The sequence below is a fragment of the Rhinolophus sinicus genome, linkage group LG02 (genome assembly GCF_036562045.2).
Source record: "Rhinolophus sinicus isolate RSC01 linkage group LG02, ASM3656204v1, whole genome shotgun sequence".
Classification (NCBI taxonomy): Eukaryota; Metazoa; Chordata; class Mammalia; order Chiroptera; family Rhinolophidae; genus Rhinolophus; species Rhinolophus sinicus.
The window spans coordinates 147,576,408-147,598,130 of record NC_133752.1 but is presented as its reverse complement, the minus strand read 5'-3'; the positions used below and the strand labels follow the sequence as shown (position 1 = coordinate 147,598,130).

Below are 21,723 nucleotides of genomic sequence, written 5' to 3'. Positions count from 1 at the left end.
ACATTCATGTAGCCCTCACATCTAGCACACGGTGAAACATTGTATTTATTAATAAACCTCGTGCTGTACTTGGTTTATAACTTGCCTCCTTATTGTTCTCTTCAACAGACTCTCCTGCTTCATCTTCCCAAAGCACCACTTTCCCTATGCTACTTACTCCCCTTGACCCAAGAACTTCACAGGCATCTTCCTTGCCTGTCAGTCACTGGGTTTATACCTACCGCCCACGTGGAGTAGCAAGCATTGCTCTGCAATATTGTGGTTATAGCCTGAGTACTTTTAAGATTTTTAAGTTCCTTAAAGGCAGGAGTTTGGGATGTTTTATAAAAAGAACGTGCAGCTATCTTCTCTAATCCAAGGCGAGTCTCAGAGATTCCAGTTCTTCCCTTCGGGACGGAGGATCATAGAGATGTTTGGCGCAGCGAAGCCTCCTGGCACAGCCATCGAGATGCGCAGGGGGACAGCTAGAGCGTCGCTCGCGGAGCCGGCTTCCGCTTTCTGAGTCCTTCCCAATATGGCGCAGTCGGTTAACATCACCGAGCTGAATCTACCGCAGCTGGAAATGCTCAAGAACCAGCTGGACCAGGTGGGGACGGGCCCCAGAGACACTCCTTTCCCGCCTCACATCCCTCCTGTCCTCGCGTACGCCCTCCCCCCCATTCCTCCCCACTTTGGAAGGCTTCCCTTCCCCTGCGAAACCCCCACCCCTTCTCTGGCGGTGCCCCCCCTCCCTCCAGCCCCTGCACTGACCCTCTTTCCTGAACTCTGTAGGAAGTGGAATTCTTGTCTACGTCCATTGCCCAGCTCAAGGTGGTACAGACCAAGTATGTGGAAGCCAAGGACTGTCTGAACGTGCTGAACAAGCACAACGAGGGTATGGGGTAGGCGCGCGGAGGCAACCTGGGGGATGTGGTGAGCCTGCTTCTCTCGTCCCGCCTCTTAATCCAGTCTTCCTTATGTGAGACCAGCAAACAATGCATTACGTATTATGTACTGCTACGTGAGCCCTTTGCATGTTACCTGCCCAGAATTGGAATGTACGGGACATTCCTCTGCTCCTGCCGCCCGTTTCTGTTCTTTTCATACTATCTGCGCTGTGCCATATGGGAACTCCCTTCAACGTCTTAACGTTGGAGCTGCCAACCTTCCCCAGATGTTTGTCTTAATTGTTTTCACAGGAAAAGAATTACTCGTCCCCCTGACGAGTTCTGTATCCTTTCTACAGGAACTACCCTGCCCTTTCCTTTCTCCCTCACCCCTGCTCCGCAAAAAAGGGCGGGTAGTTTTGATGACTCCAGAGTGGCCCCATGATTCTGAGAACACTTACTATATGCCCAGCTCTCCTATTTATGTATAACCTGGGGCCAACATGCAGTTAATGCCTTGTGAGCACCAAAGAGCATGTAGAATTGAGGTGTGATTATTTCCCTTTGCTGTTTGAGGATATAATCTAACATGAAGATAAAACTGGTAGTTTACACTTTTACTAATAACTTAGAAGACATAAGCAATAGAAGTGTAGAATATAGGAACAAGGGAGTTGTCTGTATTTATTAATCCTCAATTCAGCTTAATTGTGGCTCTTAATTCCTAAACTGTTGTTACTAAGAAGCCTGAATTGTGGCTACCTGTTGATTGTTTTACTTGAATGATCAAGTTATGACAGTACGGCACCTGCAGTCTGAGAACTGACAAGCTAAAACAGAAACACAGAAATAGCAGTGTAGTAGGGATTGGCTAACTAATGAACATTAAATCCATCAGGAATTAACTAGTTCATGGTTGGGGGTGTTGAGGGGAAGTGAGACCGGCTTTTCACTTTTACTACTCTACAGCAGTAGGAAAATACTGTAGTCATTCTGGAGGGACTAATGGGAAGAATTGTAAAAACTGCTTGGAGGGTGGGGGATGGGATCAGGGCAAGAGAGTAGTTCAGTGTATGTCGTTTTCTCCATAAGGAACCAACTTCTCTGTCTCCCCATTTGGAGTTTATAGGTATTGTTCTAAGGCCTCCAGATTATTCAGTCCCTGTGCCTTGCAGCTTTTTAGAAAAAGAGGTTCTTAGGAGGCCCAGCAGGCTTGCTGATAAGGAATCATGACTCATGCTGGGCAAGTTTTTCCTTAATCCTTGCTTCTCAGATGTATGTCCCTGGGAAGCTACATGATGTGGGACACGTGCTCATCGATGTGGGAACTGGCTACTATGTAGAGAAGGTGAGTGGAAGGAAGCATGTGGATGCCCCTCTAAGCAGGGAAAGGGAGTTTAGGGGAAGATTTAGAATGCAGCATGGGGTGTCCTGTTAGCCCCTCATCCCCTCTGACCTTTTAGACAGCTGAGGATGCCAAGGACTTCTTCAAGAGGAAGATAGACTTTCTCACCAAGCAAATGGAGAAAATCCAGCCAGCTCTGCAGGAGAAGCATGCCATGAAACAGGGTAAGCTGGTATGGGCACCTCTTGACCCTTTCTACCTTCATGATAGACAACATGAATTGCATTGTGAACCATGGGGGTGTCCCCTTTGCTGGATTAAAACCATGTCTTTCTCTTTGGTGTCTTGATGTGTTGTTCTCTAGATTCTGTGCATTACATACCCACTATTTGTAGATTGTTGGGTTGGGTGCTTGAGAAACTTAGAGGAAGGAATTCATGTGTGTGTTCTTGCCGAGTTCCTATTTCATGGGGATGAAATGAGGGAGGAGATCCATGTAAATGAACACACAAGAAATAAATATAGCCCTAAGTGCTAGCAGTTGCAATCCTGGCTGTACATTAGAATTACCCAAGGAGTTTAAAAAGCCTGGGCCCACTCCAAACCAACTAAATCAAGCTGGGTAGTGGTGGTGGGGTTGTGGGTAGGCAGGGTTTCCAGGGTTCAGTTTTTTTAAAAAAAAAACACCAAAAACTCCCCAGGTGATTCTTTCCAGTCAGGATTGACAACCATTGTCCTAAAGGCAAAAATGTTTCCCACGTTATTTTCTGGTTATGTCTGATTCATTTAATACTGTATTTTGTTCATTTTTATATCCCAGTAGTTGTCATATTTACTGACACATTGTAGACTCTAAATGTGTGTGTGTGTCCCCCACAGTGGATCACTGTTCAAAGTTTTATTAACTGTAGCTGGTCGTCTGCCTGTCCTTAAACCTTCGCTGTCATTTTTCTTTAACTCTGGATTCTCCCCTTTAGCACCTAACCAGGGTCTTTTTTCCCCCACAGCTGTCATGGAGATGATGAGCCAGAAGATTCAGCAGCTCACAGCCCTCGGAGTGACTCAGGCCGCCAAAGCCTGAGAGCTTGTTTCAGAAATGGAGCAGAGGGACCTGGGACTTTTTTGGGGGGAAGAGAAGGGTTTTGTGTTTAATGCTAATAAATGTTCCAGCTGGGCAGAAATGTTGGTCTTTTCTTGCATTAAGCCAGGGACTGGGGAAGAGCTGGGAGGGCAGTGATCGAGGGGATGTGCCTGTCCCCAGAGCCCGAGGCAGTGCTTATTTTGGAGGCTCCATTCGCACCCCTGGAGGAGCGGGAGAGAAAGCCGGCGCTGCGTACCCTGCACACCGGCGGGGCCGATTGCTGTGGGAACGGCCGCTAAGCGGAAGTGGGGCTTTTCAGCCGCTTCCCTTTCCGGGTCGGTGCCCCCGCCTGCGCGCGGGGGAAGCTGCATGGACCGCCGGGTTCTACGCGGTCTCCTATCGCTGCTGCCTCCGCCACTCCACCAGGTCCGGCCTCGCATGCTGAACCCGAACCCGGGGTCCGCGCCGCCCTCCAAGCGACCCCGCAGCCGCTTCATGGCTCCGCCCCGAATCGGAACGCACAACGGCACCTTCCACTGCGACGAGGCCCTGGCGTGCGCATTGCTGCGTCTCCTGCCGCAGTACCGGGTACAGCCTGCCGAAAACGCTGGGGCTGCCCGCCTTTCCTAACCGGGTCCCTGGGGTAGCTCGGGCGGCCTGAGCACTCAACCCTCCCCGGCTCCCGTGGAAACCTAACATTAACCCCCGCTGCTCTTGGCAGCCCCCTCACCTCCTGTGTTCCTCTGCAGGATGCAGAGATTGTACGGACCCGGGACCCCAAAACACTAGCGACTTGCGACATCGTGGTAGATGTGGGTGGCGAATACGACCCTCAGAGACACCGATATGACCATCACCAGAGGTGGGTTCGCAGATACCTTTTCTTCACGTCAGGTTTTCTCAGTGCTCCAGTTCAGCCGTCCGTGTCAGCGAAGGGACTGCCTCATCCTTGAAAGTACTCTTGTGTCCCCTGAGGCTACAGCCTTCCATCCTTATAGCTCTCCACCTGCTCTGCACCCATCTACCTGTCCTTGGACCTCCCTGAGGCCCGAATCTGCCCGGGCGCCTTTGGCTCCCAGTCAGTCCTTAGGCTCCTTAAGGCTCATCTCCTTCCTTGGCTCAATCAGACTTTTCTCCCACCAGCACCATCATCAGGCCAATTAATACCCCAGCTGGGATTAATCCATTCATGTGCCTTTGCTGCCCCGTTTCAGACTGCTGTGCCCGCGTGATTGTGGTGGTTGGTGATAGTTGGTGTGTATGGTCTTCTACTTTATTTACACTCTTCCCTTGGGAAATCTGTCTCTTCCAAGGGTAGCCCATTATCCACACTGCCATTCCAATTCTTTTCTCCTCCTCATGTCCCTACTTCATCAAAATCCCTCAGTGAGTCACCCTGCCTCTTTTCCAAGGAAATTTAGTTTTTCCTACATGTGTGTCCTGTTTGCCACTCTCAAACATCCTCAGCTCCCTCCTTCCAGTTCAGGAAACACTGTTCCCTTCTGTTTGCCCCCTTTCCAATCTATTACTTTCTCCTCTTGGACTTCACAAGTCTCCCACCAGTGTTTCTACTTCTTGCTGGCAGCTTAAAACTCCGCTCAGGCATCTCGCATCTTAAAAACAAAGGAATAAATAAAAACAAAACTCTCCCTCATGTATACCTCATTGTTTACAGTGGTTATCTCTAAGGGATTACGAAGATAAATTATTTTGTTTGAAGTCTAAGTATTTTCCTCCCTCTCTCTTGTTTCAGTGTACATGTTATTTTCATAAATGATGTTGGGAGAGAACCCTCTAGGTATTTACAACCTAATCTCTCACCCTGATTTCTCAGTCAGTCTTTAAAAGAAGAGCTGACCCTAGCTCCACATCCCTTCAATTCATACTATACATTCGTTCGTTCATTCATTCAGCTGGTTCTCTCCCAATCTCTCCACTGGAAATGCTCATGGAAAGGGCACCAGTGACCTCAAAACCAAACTCGGGTTGCTGGCCGAACATTTCTGGAGTATAAAACATAAAATGAACACCGATGAACCAATGTCCCTACCTAAGATCTATAACATTACCGTTACCTTTGCATCTGCACCTGTCCGTGTGCTTCTTCCCTATCCTACCCCCTTGCGCGCCTCCCCCAGAAGTAAGCAATATTCTGAATTTTGTGTTCATCATACCCTTGTTGTGTATAGTTTAGCACGTCTGTTGCCAGCAACAATTTATTTGGTTTTGCTTCTGTTTGAACCTTATCTGGGGGAGTTTTTGTTATGAGTCTCTCTATATATACCTTATGAATATTTTATAATTATTTTTGTATTTACTCAGTCTTTAACACTAAAGATCATTACAACAAAAAATAAGCTCCCTAGATGATTCTGATGGACTGGCATTTAGAAATTACAGCTATAATTTCTACTTCCCTAACAACTGTCATAACTTTTCCCTGTTCTCTATCCCGTTACTATGCAAAGTCCTGCCTTTCTCGCTTACCTGGACCACTACAGGTATTCTCCTTGCATCTGTTCTCCATGCTGGCTGGCATAATACTTTTTCTAACATTCACTTGCCTGCTTAAAAGTCTTTCAGTGGCTCCCATTACCTGCAGATGAAGTCCAAAGTCCAAAGTATGGCATGCAAGGCCTGCCGTGATTTGGCCCCTGCTTACCCTTCCACTTTCTTTTGCTACTCAACCCTTACACCCAAGCTGCCTTTCTTGCAATTCCATGAAGAGACCTGTCTCTTAGCCATTGTACATGTTGTTCCCTCTACCTGCAATACCGTTTCCCCTTCACCCACTAATTCATCTTTCAGGAATGACCTGCAAGCTCTCCTCCTGAACCCTTCCTCACCCCTTTTCTGTTTATAACCTAGCTAGAGTATTCGCTTGGTTGTTTGTGTGTCTGTCTGCCTCTAGTAGATGAACTTGAACAGTATCTTACTTGTTTTTTTATCCCCAATGTCTAAACACAAAGCCTGGCATGCAGTGAGCATTGAGTTAACCATTGTCAGATGACTGCATGGAGACTCCAAGCCGAGGTCCGTGTTGCCCCCTGAGGAAAAGCCAAAGCCTCCCCAGCTGGGCTTTCTCTTCCCAACTCCTGCAATATTCCCGTCTTCCCCCACACACACACACACTTGTGCCTGCACGTGCACGCACGCTGTGGGTTAACTAGGGCAACCCCGACTCAGTGCCACCTCCCTGTGCTCCTCAGGTCGTTCACAGAGACCATGAGCTCCCTGTCCCCTGGAAAGCCGTGGCAGACCAAGCTGAGCAGTGCGGGACTCATCTATCTGCACTTCGGGCACAAGCTGCTGGCCCAGTTGCTGGGCACTAATGAAGAGGACAGCATGGTGGGCACCCTCTATGACAAGGTGGGGACACAAGGACAGGGATGCCTCATACATGCATCTCTGCCAGGCCTGCTGGGAGTTGTGTTCACGCCGCACTCAGGACTAGGCCTCAGGTTAGGGTTCCTGGCCCATAGCTAGCCTACCACCATCTTCCTCAGGCTCACCTTATTAATCTCCTGCCTCCATCCTGGGATGGTGGCGAGAAGTGGATGAGATAACTTATGGGGAAGGGCTTTGAAAACCATAAAGCAGTGCTTCCCAGTATTTTTCTTGACCTGACACTCTAAAAAATGATTGTTCAACAACTTGGTAATAGAGGAGGCTGCTTATGTTTGGAAGCATATGGTTCGGAGGTTCTGGATGCCCTGAAGTGGGAGGGCACCATTAGAATTCACCAGATACACACGAGTTGGGAAGCTCTGTGGGGAAGGGTCTGGCTGTGAAAATATCTTTAGGTCCCACCAGCATCCCCTGAAAGCAACTCACAGCAGGCTCCTGCTGTTGGAGAAGGAACAGGGCTAGTGGCCCTGGCGTGCGTGTTGGATCAAACAGTGACTCTGAGGACCCCTTCTTGACCCTCCTCCTGTCAAGTTCACAAGTCACACTTAAGATTCAGTCAGCTTTATTTTTTGCAGATAGGCTGTTGAGGTCCCTTCTTTATCTCAGCTTTACCTGTCTTGTGTCCCGATGACACAGCATTACCATGATCCAAAAAAGTGAAGAAATGTGAGTGGTTCAGTTGGAGCTTTTGGAATTCTAAGGTTGTAGCCTGCCTGGGTCAGTTTTCCCTCTGCTGAGGGGTTTCTAAGCAATTGAACTAAATTACACCCAAGTTTTAACTGAGTATCACGTTGGGGTCCAGACCGAGAGGTGCTGAGCACAGGAGTTTCTTTCTCGGCCGCCCTGAGAGTAGCACTTTGTTTACATACCACAGAGGTGTTGATATGGAGGCCTATTTTGTGTGGCAATTTTGCATTAAACACTGATATCCTATATCATTTCTGCCCCCAAACTCTTGAGCCATTGTCCTGCCATCTCTCTAGGCTCAGGAGACGCAGCAACTACCGATGCCACATGGCACATGGTGGGTTTCTCTGGGATCACACGCGTGCTTGATTCTAACCAGCTCCCCTTCCCTCCCACGTGACTAGTGCACTTGGCTAGACCCGCCTTGACTTCATTAACTGGTCACTGAATAGCCCACTCAGCCCCTGTGGCGATTTGCCCTCCCTCAGCCTAGGGATCCACTCTCACAGCGCCCCTCGTGGAATTTGAAATCTTGTTCAGAAGTCAGCAGCCCCCACCCCATACATGCTGGCCTTGGCTCGGGCTTTGTGTGTAATAGAGTGAACACTGGATTAGAAATCAGATGATCTGAGTTCCAGCCCTGCCACTCACTGCCGTGTTTCCCTGAAAAATAAGACCTAGCCAGACAATCAGCTCTAATGCATCTTTTGGAGCAAAAATTCATATAAGACCTGGTCTTATTTTAATATAAGACTGGGTCACTATAATAAACATAATACCGGGTGTAACATAAGACTGGGTATAATATAGTATAACATAATTAATATAATACCAGTCTTATATTAATTTTTGCTCCAAAAGACGCATTACAGCTGATTGTCCAGCTAGGTTGTATTTTTGGGGAAACATGGTATTAGCTCTCTGACCTTAAGTACTCACTAATTTCTGCTTTCCTCATCCAGTTGATACTGAGATCCTCACAGGGCTATTGTGAAAATTAAATGAAAGAGTGTGTGTGAAACCTGTAAAACTATGCAAATGGTAGGTACCCTCCAGCATTTTTCCTGCTGCTGCCTCAGATGTATGAGAACTTCGTGGAGGAAGTGGATGCAGTGGACAATGGGATCTCCCAGTGGGAGGAGGGAGAACCTCGATATGCACTGACCACTACGCTGAGTGCCCGAGTTGCCCGGCTTAATCCCACCTGGAACCAGCCTGACCAAGATACAGAGGTAAGGAGGCCGCAGGGGAAGAGACCGTGTGGCGTATAGGAACCTCGGGAGGAAATGGGAGTGGTTACCCCCTCAGATCCTAGCAAAGTCAAAAGTTTGGGCCAGCACCATTGTTCTGCTTCCAATGATTCCCAGGCTGGGTTCAAACGCGCAATGGATCTGGTTCGAGAGGAGTTTCTGCAGAGACTAGACTTCTACCAGCACAGCTGGCTACCAGCCCGGACTTTGGTAGAAGAAGCCCTGGCCCAGCGATTCCAGGTACAGGCCTGGGAGGAGGCATTGTGGCTCAGGGATTAGTGACTGCTGGCAGGCTGCTGGTCAACAGGGGCTCCTGCTTCCACCCTAAACCTTCCAGCCATGCCCCGCCTTGCTTTCAGGTAGACCCAAGTGGGGAGATAATAGAACTGGCAAAAGGTGGATGCCCCTGGAAGGAGCACCTCTACCAGCTGGAATCTGGACTGTCACCACCGGCGACCATCATCTTTGTTATCTACACTGACCAGGCTGGACAGTGGCGAGTACAGTGTGTGCCCAAGGAGCTCCATTCATTCCAGAGCAGGTGAGGCCCTGGGGGACCGCCCTGTTGCAGCCCTATCAGGTGGCCTTGGCCTCTGCTCTGCTCCCTCTCGCAGTACTTCAAGGCCTGCATTTGCTCCCATCAACTCCCTCTTTCTACTCATTTGTAGGCTGCCCCTGCCAGAGCCATGGCGGGGTCTTCGGGATGAGGCGCTGGACCGGGTCAGTGGGATTCCTGGCTGCGTCTTTGTCCATGCCAGTGGCTTCATTGGTGGGCACTGCACCCGAGAGGGTGCCTTGAGCCTGGCTCGTGCTACCTTGGCCCAGCGCCCAGCACCTACGTCTCCCACAAATCCCCTTGTCAAATAAAACTTTTTGCATCTCAAACTGACCAAGTCTTTGCCACACTTAATGCCCTGCACCATTGTTGGAACTTGCTGAAACTTGGGAGAAAAACATTTATTATGTGCCAGCGCCTATACTAGACCTTCAGGCCTGTTGGTATTTTCTCAGCTTTGCTTTCCTAATCATTTGAAAACCATCCCGTTCCTAAGGGTAATAACTTGGCGAAATTCACAAAAAGTGGCTAAAAAGGGACAGAACCAAGATCTTAACCCAAAGCCCATGCCTTTTTTCTTCTTCACTACACCCCAATGCAACTCCCTTGAAAACAGTCTTTCATAATTAACTGGAAGACAAATAATGAAATTTATTATTATTGGAAGTGGGAGTGAGGGGAGTGGGGCCGAGCAGATGGTGGCCCTGGCAAAGGGTCCCAAGGAGCAGAGGTTGGGGATGTCTCAGTAAAGAGGGGCAGATCATGAATACAACCTACGCCCCCAACGAGGGGCTCTTGGGTTCGGCCAAGCACTGGGCTAAAACGTGGAAACTGGACGTTGACGAAGTATAAAGGGATGTGGGCAATTCGGCCTGTGGACCAGCACTGCAGAGGGGAAGGAAAAGCCAATCAGACGGGGATCAGAGAAGGCCCTAATGCAGAGGCACTAGCAGCCGAGGACTTGAGCTCCTCCACCCCACTCCCCAAACCCCAGCAGCCTGGCCTACTCACCACACTGAGCAGAGCCCCTTTGTTGAAGGAAGGATGGAAAGTGATGAGCTGGGCCTGGGCTCCTGGCTCCCCCTGGATAATACCACTAGGGAAAGAAGAAAGGGTAAGCAGGCAACCAGAGGCAGGTGTAGTGGGGTGTGGATTTGGTGTGCGAAGGCTGGTGAGGAGCCCAGACCCAATGGCCTGCCCAGCACTTACCAAGGAAGTAATTCAAACACGGGGCTGTTTCGAGTGCGGAAAAGGAGGACAACTGGCTTACCATCCTGGACCCGTGGATTTCCTAGAAGAAATGGATTCAGGGACAGGAAGGACCTCTGGAGGCCGAATCCCAGGGCAGGGCGGAGAAGAACTTCAGCCAGAGCATGGACACAATGAATGGGAATAGATGGCTGTGGCCTGAGCAAAGGCCTTCCTCCCCACCTCTTACCTTTCATGAGCACAGCCAGCCGCTCCCCGCTGGGGTCCCAAACCATGGAGTGAGCCTCTCCCCCAAGTCTAGGAGTCAGAACAGTAGGTTGGGAGGGCTCAGCATGGCCCCTCCCACCTTCCTTTCACTGCCTCTCCCTCACCCACTCACCTTTCCTCTCCCTGTGGTGTCTGTATTGTTGTCTCAGACAGATCTGCCACAATCGTTGCTGATTTTGCACCTCCAACGCGCCCCTTTCCCTCACCTGTGGATCAGGGCAGCAGCTCTTAAGAAATGGGCCTCTCCCTGGTCCCCTGCCTCCTCTCCATCACAGGCATAAACACCTTTCAAATCTCCCAAACTGCTTTACTTCCCTTTATCCTTCATAGCAGCATGTTCAGAGGGTTCCTGCCTCCCTCTGACTACCCGATATTCTGCATCCTGAAGTGTTGTCCCTAACTTACCACCATGTTCTGGGAATGACAAGGAGTAAATCAGTGGCTCTCCCAATACAGTGAACAGCAGTCGCTTTCCATCTGGGCTCCAGCAGCCAGTCTGGAGTCAGGAAGCAAAAGGCAGGGAAAAGGGGGTCTATAGGAGAATGTACAAGGAAAAGAAATAGAGGTGGTGGGAAGACAAGCTTGGGGGGCCAGGGGACCACCTCCTCCCCAGCTCCTGTGAGTTACCTGACATCTCCCTGATAGCGTAGGCCACCTCTCGCAAGTCCACAGCTGGGCCTCCCAGACTCTGCACCAAAGGCAGATCACAGCTTAGTACCTCCAGCTTCCAAAATCTGGATTTCCCTCCCTCTGTCAGCCCATGTCAGGTCAAAGAATGGGAATGGGAACAGAAGGTTCTGCCTTCTGGAAATTCCAGAAGCGAAGTGCCTTTCTCAGGTCGTTCTTGCTCTCCCTCTGTCCTCCTCCCACTCACCGAAATACAGCTGAGGGAGTGGTAGCCAGGACTTTGCTGCCATCCGGGGACCAGAGCAGGTTGGTGACCCCACCTCCCCGAAACCAGGGAAGGGGAACACAGGTCTCTGTTGAGATATCCCATACCTAGGAGAATGGGGGCAAGAGAGTGAGACGGAGGAAACTCAAGCACCCCTATCATGTCACAGGGGTCTCCTTTTTTTAATTAAAGTTTATTGGGGTAACAATTGTTAGTAAAGTTACATAGATTTCAGGTGTACAATTCTGTAATACAGTATCTATATCTCACATTGTGTGTTCACCACCCAGAGTCGGTTCTCTTTCCATCACCAAATATTAGGGGACTCTCTTTTTTTAAGATACAAAGAACCAGAAAGGGAGGAAGTAGGAAAAGGATTGTTAAAACTGGAGGAAATAGGTTGTATGTTTACAATTACAGTGGGCAGAATTTTAAATCTGTCAGTGGCTCCTTCCCTGGGTAAGTTTAAGACTGAATGGACAATTATCCCTCTCTTTTCCACAGGTTATTTTCCACCAGACCAAGAATGCTCTTTCCTCAATCTGAGAGGTGGCTGAAATGACCGAAAAAAGGGTGGGGACCAACTCACCAGGACAGCAGCATCCACAGGTGAAGCTGAGAGCAGCCGCCCCCCACTGGGGGCCCAGGCCAAGCTGGTGACAGGTGTGTGCCCAGGGTGAGACAGTACTTGTGCACAGCCAGAAGAGGGTCTACCAAGGGGAAACAGGATATGGAGTCAGAAGAAGAAAGCCCCATGATTCTATTTCCTTGCCTCCCACTAAAACTTCCAAATCCCAGTGGTCCCTTGGAGCTCAAATCCAGGTTAGGGAAAATGAATAAGGATCATGGAAGTTAAAAAATAAAGAAGGGCAGTGTCACCACCTGTAGGTTCATAGAGGAAAATGGGTGAAAGGGAGTAAGCTTTCACTGGGCCTCAAGGAGACAAAAACTCCTGACCAGTAAAGCTAGAAGGTGTTGAGCTGGGGAGATGTCATGCTCTGCCCTAGGTGACAGCTCTCTCCCCATGGGACCATCGTACCTGGGGCCTGGGGTAATCCATGATGTCACCTCAAGGGTCTAATCTCTTCGCTTTCCAGTCATCTGCCACTCCCCAGAACTCAGCCTGTGCTCCAAAACCTGTCTTTCTGCCTTTCCTTGTCAGAATTAGTCTCCCTTTTCTGCTCCCTCATTCTTTTCTGCTTGTCAAAAAGATGCTGCCTGTGGGTTGGCCTCCATCACTAGGCTGGGAACTACCTGAGGGCACCACTGTGTCTTAGCTTTGCAGCTCCCAAGCTACATACATGGCCTGACAGGTACAGGCTACTGCCTGAATTAGTGCCATCCTCTCCTTTTTCCACCTAACTAACCACATTTAGCTTCAATGAGGTCTTAGGCCACCAATCTACAACTTTAACTTTAGAGTAAATCATACTTATCTTTTCAGGTCAGTTCATAGAGACCTATCTTTTTTTCAGTGGCTTCACTGAATAGATAACTATAATTGATTTAGTAATGCCTCCACAAATGGACATTTCAGTTGTGTGTAATTTTTTTTATTACAAACAGTGCTGCAAAACATATTCTCTATATTATGTACTCATGTTATTTGTGTAGAATAGAATGTTAAACTGGAATTGGAGGTAAAAGAGGCTGCACCTTTAACAAATAAATACGCCAACAAATTATTTTCTGAGAAGTTTGTACCACAATATACCCTCACCAACTGTGTATAAAAGCACCCGCTTTCCTACTCTTGCTAGTACTGGATATTATAAAATATCTTAATTTTAATAATATTCTGAATGGGCAAAAAAATATTCTATATTTTCTTCTAGTCCTTTTATTTTTACATTTATTCTTTTGTCTGCTTGGTATTTATTTGTATATAAAGTGTGAAGGACTATGATTTTCTAAATGGATCGCCAATTATCCCAACACCACTAAAAAAAGAAACCTAAACTTCTTCATTGCAGTGAAAAGCCACATTATCGTATTAAATCTCCATATATTCTTAGATCTGTTCCTGAATGTTATTCTGCTACATTGATGTTTGTCTGTTATTATGCCAATAGCTGTCATAACTTACTATTACTGTAACTTCATAAAATATTTTAATACCTGGTAGTGCAAATCTCTCAGTATTCTTCCTTTTCAAACTTTTTGTCTTGGTAATTCTTCCACATTGTTTCATAAAAACTCTAAATATAACCTTGTCCATTTCACAAAAACAAAACCCAGCAGAATTCTAACTGGAAATACACTTAATTTGACATCTTTATGATTAAATTTTCCTATCCAGGGATATAGCTTGTCTCCATTTATTCAATTCTTGTTTACTACTCTTCAACAACTTTCTTCAGCTATTTAATAGATTAAATAAATTTAACAATTTACTCCCCGTAATTTAGTAATTATCTATTATAAATAGTATATTTTTTCCATTTCAATGTCTCAACTGATTACTAGGAAAGAAAAGCTGTTACATTTTCAGTGCCTTGGATCCAGTCACCTTAGTACATTTAAATTTCTTATTAGATCAAATAGCTTTTTTTAGGGGTGGCCGGTTAGCTCAGTTGATTAGAGTGCGATGCTCTAACACCAGGGTTGCCGGTTCGATCCCTGCATGGGCCAGTGTGAGCTGTGCCCTCCACAACTAGATTGAAACAGCTACTTGACTTGGAACTGATGGCTCCTGGAAAAGCACACTTAAAATAAAAGTTTTAAAGAAAAGTTTTTTTTTAAACACCTTTTTTTGTTGACTCTCCTGTGTTATCTAGTATACCATCTTCAAATATTAATAATTTTCTTTTTCAAGACTTTACATTTCTTTTTCTTGTCTTACTGTACTCAATAGAACCTCCAAAAATAATGTTGATTAATAATGATGACAATAATTCTGTCTTTATCTTAAGATTACTGGAAATACCTTTAGTATTTTGTATTTCAGTTTAATATGGTAGCCACTGAGTTTGAGTCAATACTCTTATGTTTAGGTTGTCTCTTTGTATTCCAATTTTAGTTTGTGTTTTCAAATGGAATGTCTGCTTTCTGAGAAGGACATTTATTGATATAAGCATTTATCTCCATTAACTTGCTAATGTAATAAATCATGTGAATAGATTTCCTAATGATGAATAGTCTTTAATTTCTGGAAAATCCTACTTGGTTAAAATTTCTGAATATACTTTTGGACTCTATTTGCTAATGCTTTATTTAGGATTTTTTTTTTTATTAGTTTCAGGTGTACAAAACAATGCAGTAGTTAGACATATTACCTCTCACAAAGTGATAACTAGCCTCCCCCAATCTATTGCCCCTCTGACATCGTATATATCTATTATAATTCCATTGACTCTATTTCCTATGCTGTACTCCATATCCTGTGACTATATATATATTAAGTTATAGTTGACATACAATATTATTCAGCTTCAGCTTCAGGTGTACAGTGCAGTGGTCAGGTTATCTACATTGCCCATGAAGTCATCTCCCTAATAAGAAATGTGCCCATCTGACACCCTACAAAATCTTTACAACATTATTGATATTCCCCAAATTGTCTTTTATATCCTCGTGGCAATACTGTCATTACCAATTTATGCTGTCTAATCCTTTCCCCTTCTCCCTCATCTCCACCCCCCTACCTTTTAGCAACCGTCAGTTTTTCCTCTGAGACTATTTCTGTTTACTTTGCTCATTTATTCAGTTCTATAGATTCCACATGTAAGTGAGATCAAATGGTATTTGTCTTTCTCCGATTGACTTATTTCACTTAGCATAATGTATTTAGGATTTTTTAATCTATGCTCAAATATTTACTTTCTTGTACTAACTATTGTCAGGTTTAGGTTTTTGGGTTACATTAGTTTTATAAAAATAAATCAAGGGGCGGCCAGATGGCTCAGTTAGTTAGAACGCAAGCTCTGAACAACATTCGATTCCCACATGGGCTAGTGAGCTGCGCCCTCCACAACTAGACTGAAGACAACAAGCTGCCTCTGAGCTGCTGGAAGGGTGGCCGGATGGCTCATTTGGTTAGAGCGTGAGTTCTTAACAAGGTTATCAGTTCAATTCCCACATGGGATGGTGGGCTGCGCCCCCTGCAACTAAAGATTGAAAACAGTGACTGGACTTGGAGCCTAGCAGCGCCCTCCACAACCCGACTTTAGGACAGCGACTTGACTTGGAGCTGATGGGCCCTGGAGAAACACACTGTTCCCCAATATTCCCCAATAAAATTTTTTAAAAATTAAAATTAAAATAATAAATCAGGATGGATCCTGGACATTAATGAAAAAAATGGTGGAATCTGAACAAAGTCTAGAGTTCAGTTAATAACACTGTACAAATGCCAATTTCTTAGTTTTGACAAAAAAAATTTTTTTTTTTTTTTATAAAGTGTTTTTTTTTTTTAGATTTTATTGGGGAAGGGGAATAGGACTTTATTGGGGAATAGTGTGTACTTCCAGGCCTTTTTTCCAAGTCAAGTTGTTGTCCTTTCAGTCTTAGTTGTGGGGGGTGCAGCTCAGCTCCAGGTCCAGTTACCATTGTTAGCTGCAGGGGACACAGCCCACCATCCCTTGCAGGAGTCGAACCGGCAACCTTGTGATTGAGAGGACGCGCTCCAACCAACTGAGCCATCCGGGAGATAGCTCAGCTCAAGGTGCCCTGTTCAATCTTAGTTGCAGGGGGCGGAGTCCACCATCCCTTGTGGGACTCGAGGAGTCGAACAGGCAACCTTGTGGTTGAGAGCCCACTGGCTCATGTGGGAACCGAACTGGCAGCCTTCGGAGTTAGGAGCATGGAGCTCCAACCACCTGTGCCACCAGGCCGGCCCCAGTTTTGACAAATTTAATATGGTAATATAGATGTTAAAAATGGGGGAACTGATGAAGGCTTATATACTAAAACGACTACCTTTGCAACTTTTCTAAAAATCTAAAATTATGCAAAAATAAAATGTATTAAAAGGAAATAAATAAATCAGGAGGCTTTTCAATTTTTTCTATGATCTGAATTAGTTCAAATAATATGAAGATTATCTTTTCTTTGACAATTAGATAGAACTCTCATAAAATCTTATCAGCCTGGCATCCTTTTTACTGGTAGAGCTCATCCCTTTTAATTTCTTCTACAGCCCACTTTGGTAACTTATATTTTGCTAGAAAATTAAACACTTCCTTTAGATTTTCAAATTTGTTGGTCTAAACTTGTATATAGTATTCTCTAATATTTATTCTATTTTCTTCCACATTTGTGGTTCTCTCTCTTTTCCCATTCTGAAAGTAGTGTGCTTTGATTTTCTCTTTTACCTTAATAAGGCTGGCTAAAAGGTTTTCATTTATAATTTAAAGAACCAGTTTCCAGTGTTATATGTAATTAGTTTTCCTAAAGATTCTTTCTCCACTTTCATTGGTTTCAACTTATAGCCATATTAATTCCCTTCCTGCCTTCCGTTAAGCCCCTAGTCTGTTCCTTTCTCTAGATTATTCTCAGCACCTCCACCTTGACCTTAGGTCTGCTTCTCCCATAGGAAGTGCTGTGAAGACAAAGAACTCCTTCCAAACCTCCTAACCACCCCTAGCATGGCCACAGGTAAGACAGAGGCTGCTGGGACTCACCTGGTAGACAAGGAGGTGGGGTCCAGGGTCCAGATGAGAATGCAGCTCTGGCAGGCCACAGCCAAGACAGAGGCGCTGAGAGGCTTCCAGGCCAGAGCTGCCACATTTCGCTGCAGCCGGTGCTTCAGAGAGGGGACTATAGTGCTACAGAGAAAGGGTAGGGGATGGAGGCAAAGCAGGGACGCTGAGGTTCAGGGTACCTAAGTACAGTTGAAAAGCAAATCCACAGACCAGAAAGCTGATCATCCACGGCCCAGGGGTATTGTGGGACAAAAGGGTAGCATAAAGGTTAGATCTGGATAGAGGACACATCCAGTTCTGGAAGGAGCCCTGTGGACCAGGCCCAGGAACTGCAGGACTCCCCTGGGACCAAGGCTGGAGAGGGAAGGGGAGACTAGCCTATGGAGACTGAAGAGTCAGAGCCTGCCCAGTAGGCCCCACATACCTGTTGGCATTATATACACGGACTGAGTCATCTAGCAGGGCCACTGCAAACTTGTTGGTATGGGGGTGCCACGCAAAGACCCGCAAGCAGCAGCTGGACCTGGGGCAGGAGTAAGCATGAAGAATCTGAACCTGCACCTACCCATACCCCAGCCTAGAAGCTCAGATTCCCTCCCATGTGAGAACATTATTGTTTTCCACTTTTTCTAGCATTTCTTTTTTTGGAATGTAGGAGTGAGGACGTGGCAGCACTCAGGAAAGGAGTGGAAGGAGTATCTGTCTTGACTGCCCTCTCACCTAAAGAAGTTTCAAGGTTCAGGACTTCTTCCCACAAAAGTCCCAGAGCTTGTACACTCACCAATTTGTGACTTGGGCAAATTCAGCAATCAGATCTTCACTCCTGAGCTGTAACATCAAAGTGGATAGGGGATACACCGCACTGGGGCAAAGGGAGCTTATCCCCTCAGTGTTCCCACAATGGAGCTGGACCACTCCCACTCTACAGTCTTCCCACTCCACCCTGCCCTTAAAGGATAGGAAATGGAGAGGGGGGCCATAGTGGAGAGGGCCAGGGGAGAAAGCCAAACTTACAGACAGATGGGGGAACAGGGACCCATGGAGGGAGGAGGCCCATCGACAGAGTGCCAGGGCCCAGCTGGACGCCGTTTTCACCCATTCAAACACTGTGGGGTTGAGGAAGTAACTCTGATTAAACCATTCACAGGGCTCTCACTGGGCACCCTCTTAGGTGAAGGAGGAGCAAGGACGAGTACTCCCCAAGTCCTTCCACCCAAAAAGTGCTCTGGACACCCACTCTAGGGTATGTGGGGTAGGTAAAGGGGAGAAGTGAAAATGGTACCAACTAGACAACTGGGCCAGGGAAAATAGGGCGAAAGGGAAAGGGGCTGGGCCAACAGGTGATTGGGATGAGTTAGGGAGATTATGGAGGGGAGATGCCAACTGCAAAAGTAGAAAAGACTAGAGTGGAAAATACTCACCCTCCTCCTCCGAGTTTGCAATTTCATTCAGCACCCCAAACAGGCCCATGTCACGCCTGATGAGAGAAAACTGTGACTCAAATTACTCTGATCCCTTCAGTCTCCCCTCTGTAAGTTTCATTAAGTCAGTTAATAAACATGTATTAAAAATAAGAGCGCTCACATTAAATGAGTGGCAACAACGTGCCATGAACTTTGTATATTGTTCTTTCATTTATTATCACACTAAAATGGGCATTCTGCCTCTTTTAACTACGAGGCAACTAAGGCTCAGAGGTCCTTCAGAACTTTGTGAGCAGGCCAAGGAGTAAAGACTTGCCCTAAGACAGTGAATGGAAAGCCAGGGAACGTTTTTAAGCAGGAGAATAAACTTACCACATTGGCATTTTAGAAAGATTAGTCTGGCTGCAGATTTGAGGGGTACAAGAATAGAGAAAAGAACTTAGAGAACATTATGCTAAGTGAAATAAGCCAGTCAGAGAAAGACAAATATCATATGATCTCACTTACATGTGGAATCTATAGAACTGAATAAATGAGCAAAGTAAACAGAAATAGTCTCAGAGATATAGAGGAAAAACTGATGGTTGCTAGATGGGAGGGGGGGTGGGGATGAGGGAGAAGGGGAAGGGATTAGACAGCATAAATTGGTAACTACAATATTGACATGAGGATATAAAAGACAGTTTGGGGAATATAATCAATAATGTAAAGATTTTGTAGGGTATCAGATGGACACATGTCTTATTAGGGAGACCGCTTGATGGACGGTGTAGATGCTTGACCACTGCACTGTACACCTGAAGCTGAAGCTGAATAATATTGTATGTCAACTATAATTTAATATATATGGGCCGGCCCGGTGGCTCAGGCAGTTGGAGCTCCATGCTCCTAACTACGAAGGCTGCCGGTTCAATTCCCACATGGCCCAGTAGGCTCTCAACCACAAGGTTGCCAGTTCAACTCCTTGACTCCCACAAGGGAAGGTGGGCTGCGCCCCCTGCAACTAACAATGGCAATAGTGTTGTGTAGCCTTGAGTTCCACCATAAGAACTGATAATTTGATATATTGAACGACATACAGCTCTGAGCTAGAGAGCCTGGCAGCCTGAGGCAGAGGCGTAGTGATCTCATTTGCTCCAGGATCTGCAGACCATGGTCCAGGAGACCGTTTGCCATGTCTCACCAAATATTGATGCATCTCTTCCACACTTGCTCCCGATGATGGATGAAAGCAGTTCTTGTGCCATGGTCCAGCCTCCCAGGGGTCTTCAGGGGATCCTTCGTCAGATTTAGGATAGGAAGATTGATCCACTATAGCCCAGAAATGAGAGGTATGACAGTGAGTCGGTCTCTTCCCCAGATCTCTGCCGAACTCCCTGCCATCTCCAATCCATGGCTAGGCTAAGGGTAAGAGGCTCCAGGGACCTGTTTCCCATTTCCACAAATAGAACACTTGTGAGACTGAGAAACAGGTCTTAGTTCCCTTATCTGTAAAACTACAATATTTGATAGGGTTGCTGTAATTACTTAATCTTACAACATTGATGGAACACTTGACTCAGAGCCTCCTTACATAGCAAAGTTCAATAAACGTCAGTTTCCTTCCTTTTCCTTCCCAGCAACACCACGGAAAAATGCGCTCTAAGTTGTGCTTTCCCAGTTTTTCCAGGTACGGTCCCCAACTTTTCAGTAATTCTCCTACACCCTCACATCGCCTAGATTCGTCTTCATTCTCTCCACACCCTCTAGGCCTGCCCCACAGCTCTTCAGCATCCCTCATCCTCCAATCCCAGCCCTATTCTCCTCCAGCCCGAGCCAGGCGGTTACCAGTCTAGTGTGGGGACCGCGACCCCGCCCCCATCACGCTGCCTTGGGTCCCCGGTTCTCCCTGACTCCGCCCCATCCCTGTGGGTCCCCTCCCTTCTCGCCCAGGTCACCTGGCCCCGGAAGTCAGGAGGCGGACTCTCATAGGTGTTGCCTGTCACCAGCTCGTTATTGTGCTCGTATAGGGTGACTTGACCCCTAGGCGGCGGCGGAGGGAACAACCCCAGGGAGCACATCTTGCCGGTCCCCAGGACGTCCGGAATCAGCAAACTCGCGAATCCCGCTCCTCTGACTCTTAGTTCCCGGGCTAGATTCGGATGCGTACGGGTAGCCGCCTGGGACAAGCGGGGATGCAACGCTCAACGGAAGTGAAGGGAACGATAACGGAGAAGGATGCGTGCGCAGTCCCGGGACAGACTTCCGGAGCTTCCTCGCGCACCACCTAGCGGCTGGAGGGGGAGCGGCGTGGACACGTCCGCAGGGCCAACCCCCTAATTAAGAGTCGAAGTGGTTTTTGTTTTTTTTGGGTTTTTTTCCGGTGAGACTGATGTTTTTCTCAGTTCCGAATTCCCCAGCAGTCTCCCACTCTCTGAGCGCTCGGAAAGCCCAAAATAAAGCCATGTTCAGGGAGGTACCTAAACCTTCCCAGGACTGTGGATCGCCCCGAGAAAAATAGAGATTGTGTCACCGGCAGCTGGCTGGAAAGCCTCCGGGAGGAGGAAAGTCCGAGGAGACCTTGGGAGCGAGAGTGCTGCCACGGCCGGAACCTAGGGCCCACAGGTTTAGGCATCCTGGAAGGAAAAGTGGGAAGTTGGAAAACTAACATTTCCTGAGCACTTATTATGATGAGCACTTGTATAATCTTTACAACAACCCCCCATGTTATATCATCATAAGAGTGAAGCACAGAGAAATTTCACCTCAAAATACCAAAACAGGCATTCTGACATAGGAGTAAAAATGAAGTTGATTTTATTCTAACTCCCAGGGATGGGACTAGAACTGGAGTTCAATGCAGAATGGGTGCTCCTCTGCTTACATCTGTGTGACTGGAAAAATCATTGAATTCTTTGAGCCTCCTCATTTGCAGTGTCCTAATTATTTCACGTGGTTGTTTCCCATTCAAAATGGAAAAGAAGCCATTTAATAAATTGTAAGTGCTAAACAGATATCAGAAATGATTAGCCATAACTGCCACAAACTAGGTGACCTTGGGCATTGGTTCATTCATTTACCATGCCCTCTGGACAGAGAAATATGTAAGGCATAGTA

General features: G+C 46.8%; 3 protein-coding genes across 7 annotated transcripts; 2 read left to right on the top strand and 1 right to left on the bottom strand.

The window, feature by feature from the left end:
• Positions 1-437: 437 nt before the first annotated feature.
• PFDN5 (prefoldin subunit 5) lies at positions 438-3,392 on the top strand. Its single transcript, XM_019724468.2, has 6 exons — positions 438-586; positions 772-874; positions 1,179-1,210; positions 2,140-2,214; positions 2,330-2,435; positions 3,219-3,392. The coding sequence occupies exons 1-6, from the start codon at positions 515-517 to the stop codon at positions 3,290-3,292; spliced, it is 462 nt and encodes a 153-aa protein (XP_019580027.1). The 5' UTR covers positions 438-514; the 3' UTR covers positions 3,293-3,392.
• Positions 3,393-3,608: 216 nt separating this feature from the next.
• MYG1 (MYG1 exonuclease) lies at positions 3,609-14,681 on the top strand. Of its 4 annotated transcripts, none has more exons than XM_019724467.2 (8): positions 3,609-3,880; positions 4,042-4,154; positions 5,761-5,793; positions 6,502-6,661; positions 8,467-8,619; positions 8,755-8,877; positions 8,997-9,178; positions 12,066-14,681. In XM_019724467.2, exons 1-8 carry the CDS (start codon positions 3,662-3,664, stop codon positions 12,121-12,123), a joined length of 1,041 nt encoding a protein of 346 aa, XP_019580026.2. In that variant the 5' UTR covers positions 3,609-3,661; the 3' UTR covers positions 12,124-14,681. The 4 variants fall into 4 exon arrangements, with proteins under 4 accessions (XP_019580026.2, XP_019580024.2, XP_074181733.1 ...); XM_019724465.2 differs by lacking the exon at positions 12,066-14,681 and adding an exon at positions 9,306-9,526; XM_074325632.1 differs by lacking the exon at positions 5,761-5,793 and having other exon boundaries at positions 3,610-3,880.
• AAAS (aladin WD repeat nucleoporin) lies at positions 9,825-21,222 on the bottom strand. Of its 2 annotated transcripts, none has more exons than XM_019724463.2 (16): positions 20,565-21,222; positions 19,811-19,938; positions 18,625-18,680; positions 18,218-18,309; positions 17,985-18,031; positions 17,628-17,726; positions 17,183-17,326; positions 12,151-12,271; positions 11,544-11,668; positions 11,297-11,357; positions 11,075-11,165; positions 10,782-10,875; positions 10,632-10,699; positions 10,403-10,484; positions 10,205-10,289; positions 9,825-10,078 (listed from the first exon to the last, which is right to left on the bottom strand). In XM_019724463.2, exons 1-16 carry the CDS (start codon positions 20,685-20,687, stop codon positions 9,851-9,853), a joined length of 1,644 nt encoding a protein of 547 aa, XP_019580022.1. In that variant the 5' UTR covers positions 20,688-21,222; the 3' UTR covers positions 9,825-9,850. The 2 variants fall into 2 exon arrangements, with proteins under 2 accessions (XP_019580022.1, XP_019580023.1); XM_019724464.2 differs by lacking the exon at positions 20,565-21,222 and adding an exon at positions 20,455-20,542.
• Between the last annotated feature and the right edge of the window lie 501 nt (positions 21,223-21,723).

What these genes read in the sequence shown, in the direction of transcription:
- PFDN5 (XM_019724468.2), top strand. Translation starts at nt 515, where the DNA reads ATGGCGCAGTCGGTTAACATCACCGAGCTGAATCTACCGCAGCTGGAA. An exon ending in GCTGAACAAGCACAACGAGG is followed by an intron (nt 875 to 1,178) that starts GTATGGGGTAGG and finishes TTGTTTTCACAG; the next exon opens with GAAAAGAATTACTCGTCCCC. An exon ending in CTGGCTACTATGTAGAGAAG is followed by an intron (nt 2,215 to 2,329) that starts GTGAGTGGAAGG and finishes CTGACCTTTTAG; the next exon opens with ACAGCTGAGGATGCCAAGGA.
- MYG1 (XM_019724465.2), top strand. Translation starts at nt 3,662, where the DNA reads ATGGACCGCCGGGTTCTACGCGGTCTCCTATCGCTGCTGCCTCCGCCA. An exon ending in GTCTCCTGCCGCAGTACCGG is followed by an intron (nt 3,881 to 4,041) that starts GTACAGCCTGCC and finishes GTTCCTCTGCAG; the next exon opens with GATGCAGAGATTGTACGGAC. An exon ending in TGGGCACCCTCTATGACAAG is followed by an intron (nt 6,662 to 8,466) that starts GTGGGGACACAA and finishes CTGCTGCCTCAG; the next exon opens with ATGTATGAGAACTTCGTGGA.
- AAAS (XM_019724463.2), bottom strand. Translation starts at nt 20,687, where the DNA reads ATGTGCTCCCTGGGGTTGTTCCCTCCGCCGCCGCCTAGGGGTCAAGTC. An exon ending in TGCAAACTCGGAGGAGGAGG is followed by an intron (nt 18,310 to 18,624) that starts GTGAGTATTTTC and finishes TCAACCCCACAG; the next exon opens with TGTTTGAATGGGTGAAAACG. An exon ending in TTTGCCCAAGTCACAAATTG is followed by an intron (nt 17,727 to 17,984) that starts GTGAGTGTACAA and finishes CTCCTGCCCCAG; the next exon opens with GTCCAGCTGCTGCTTGCGGG.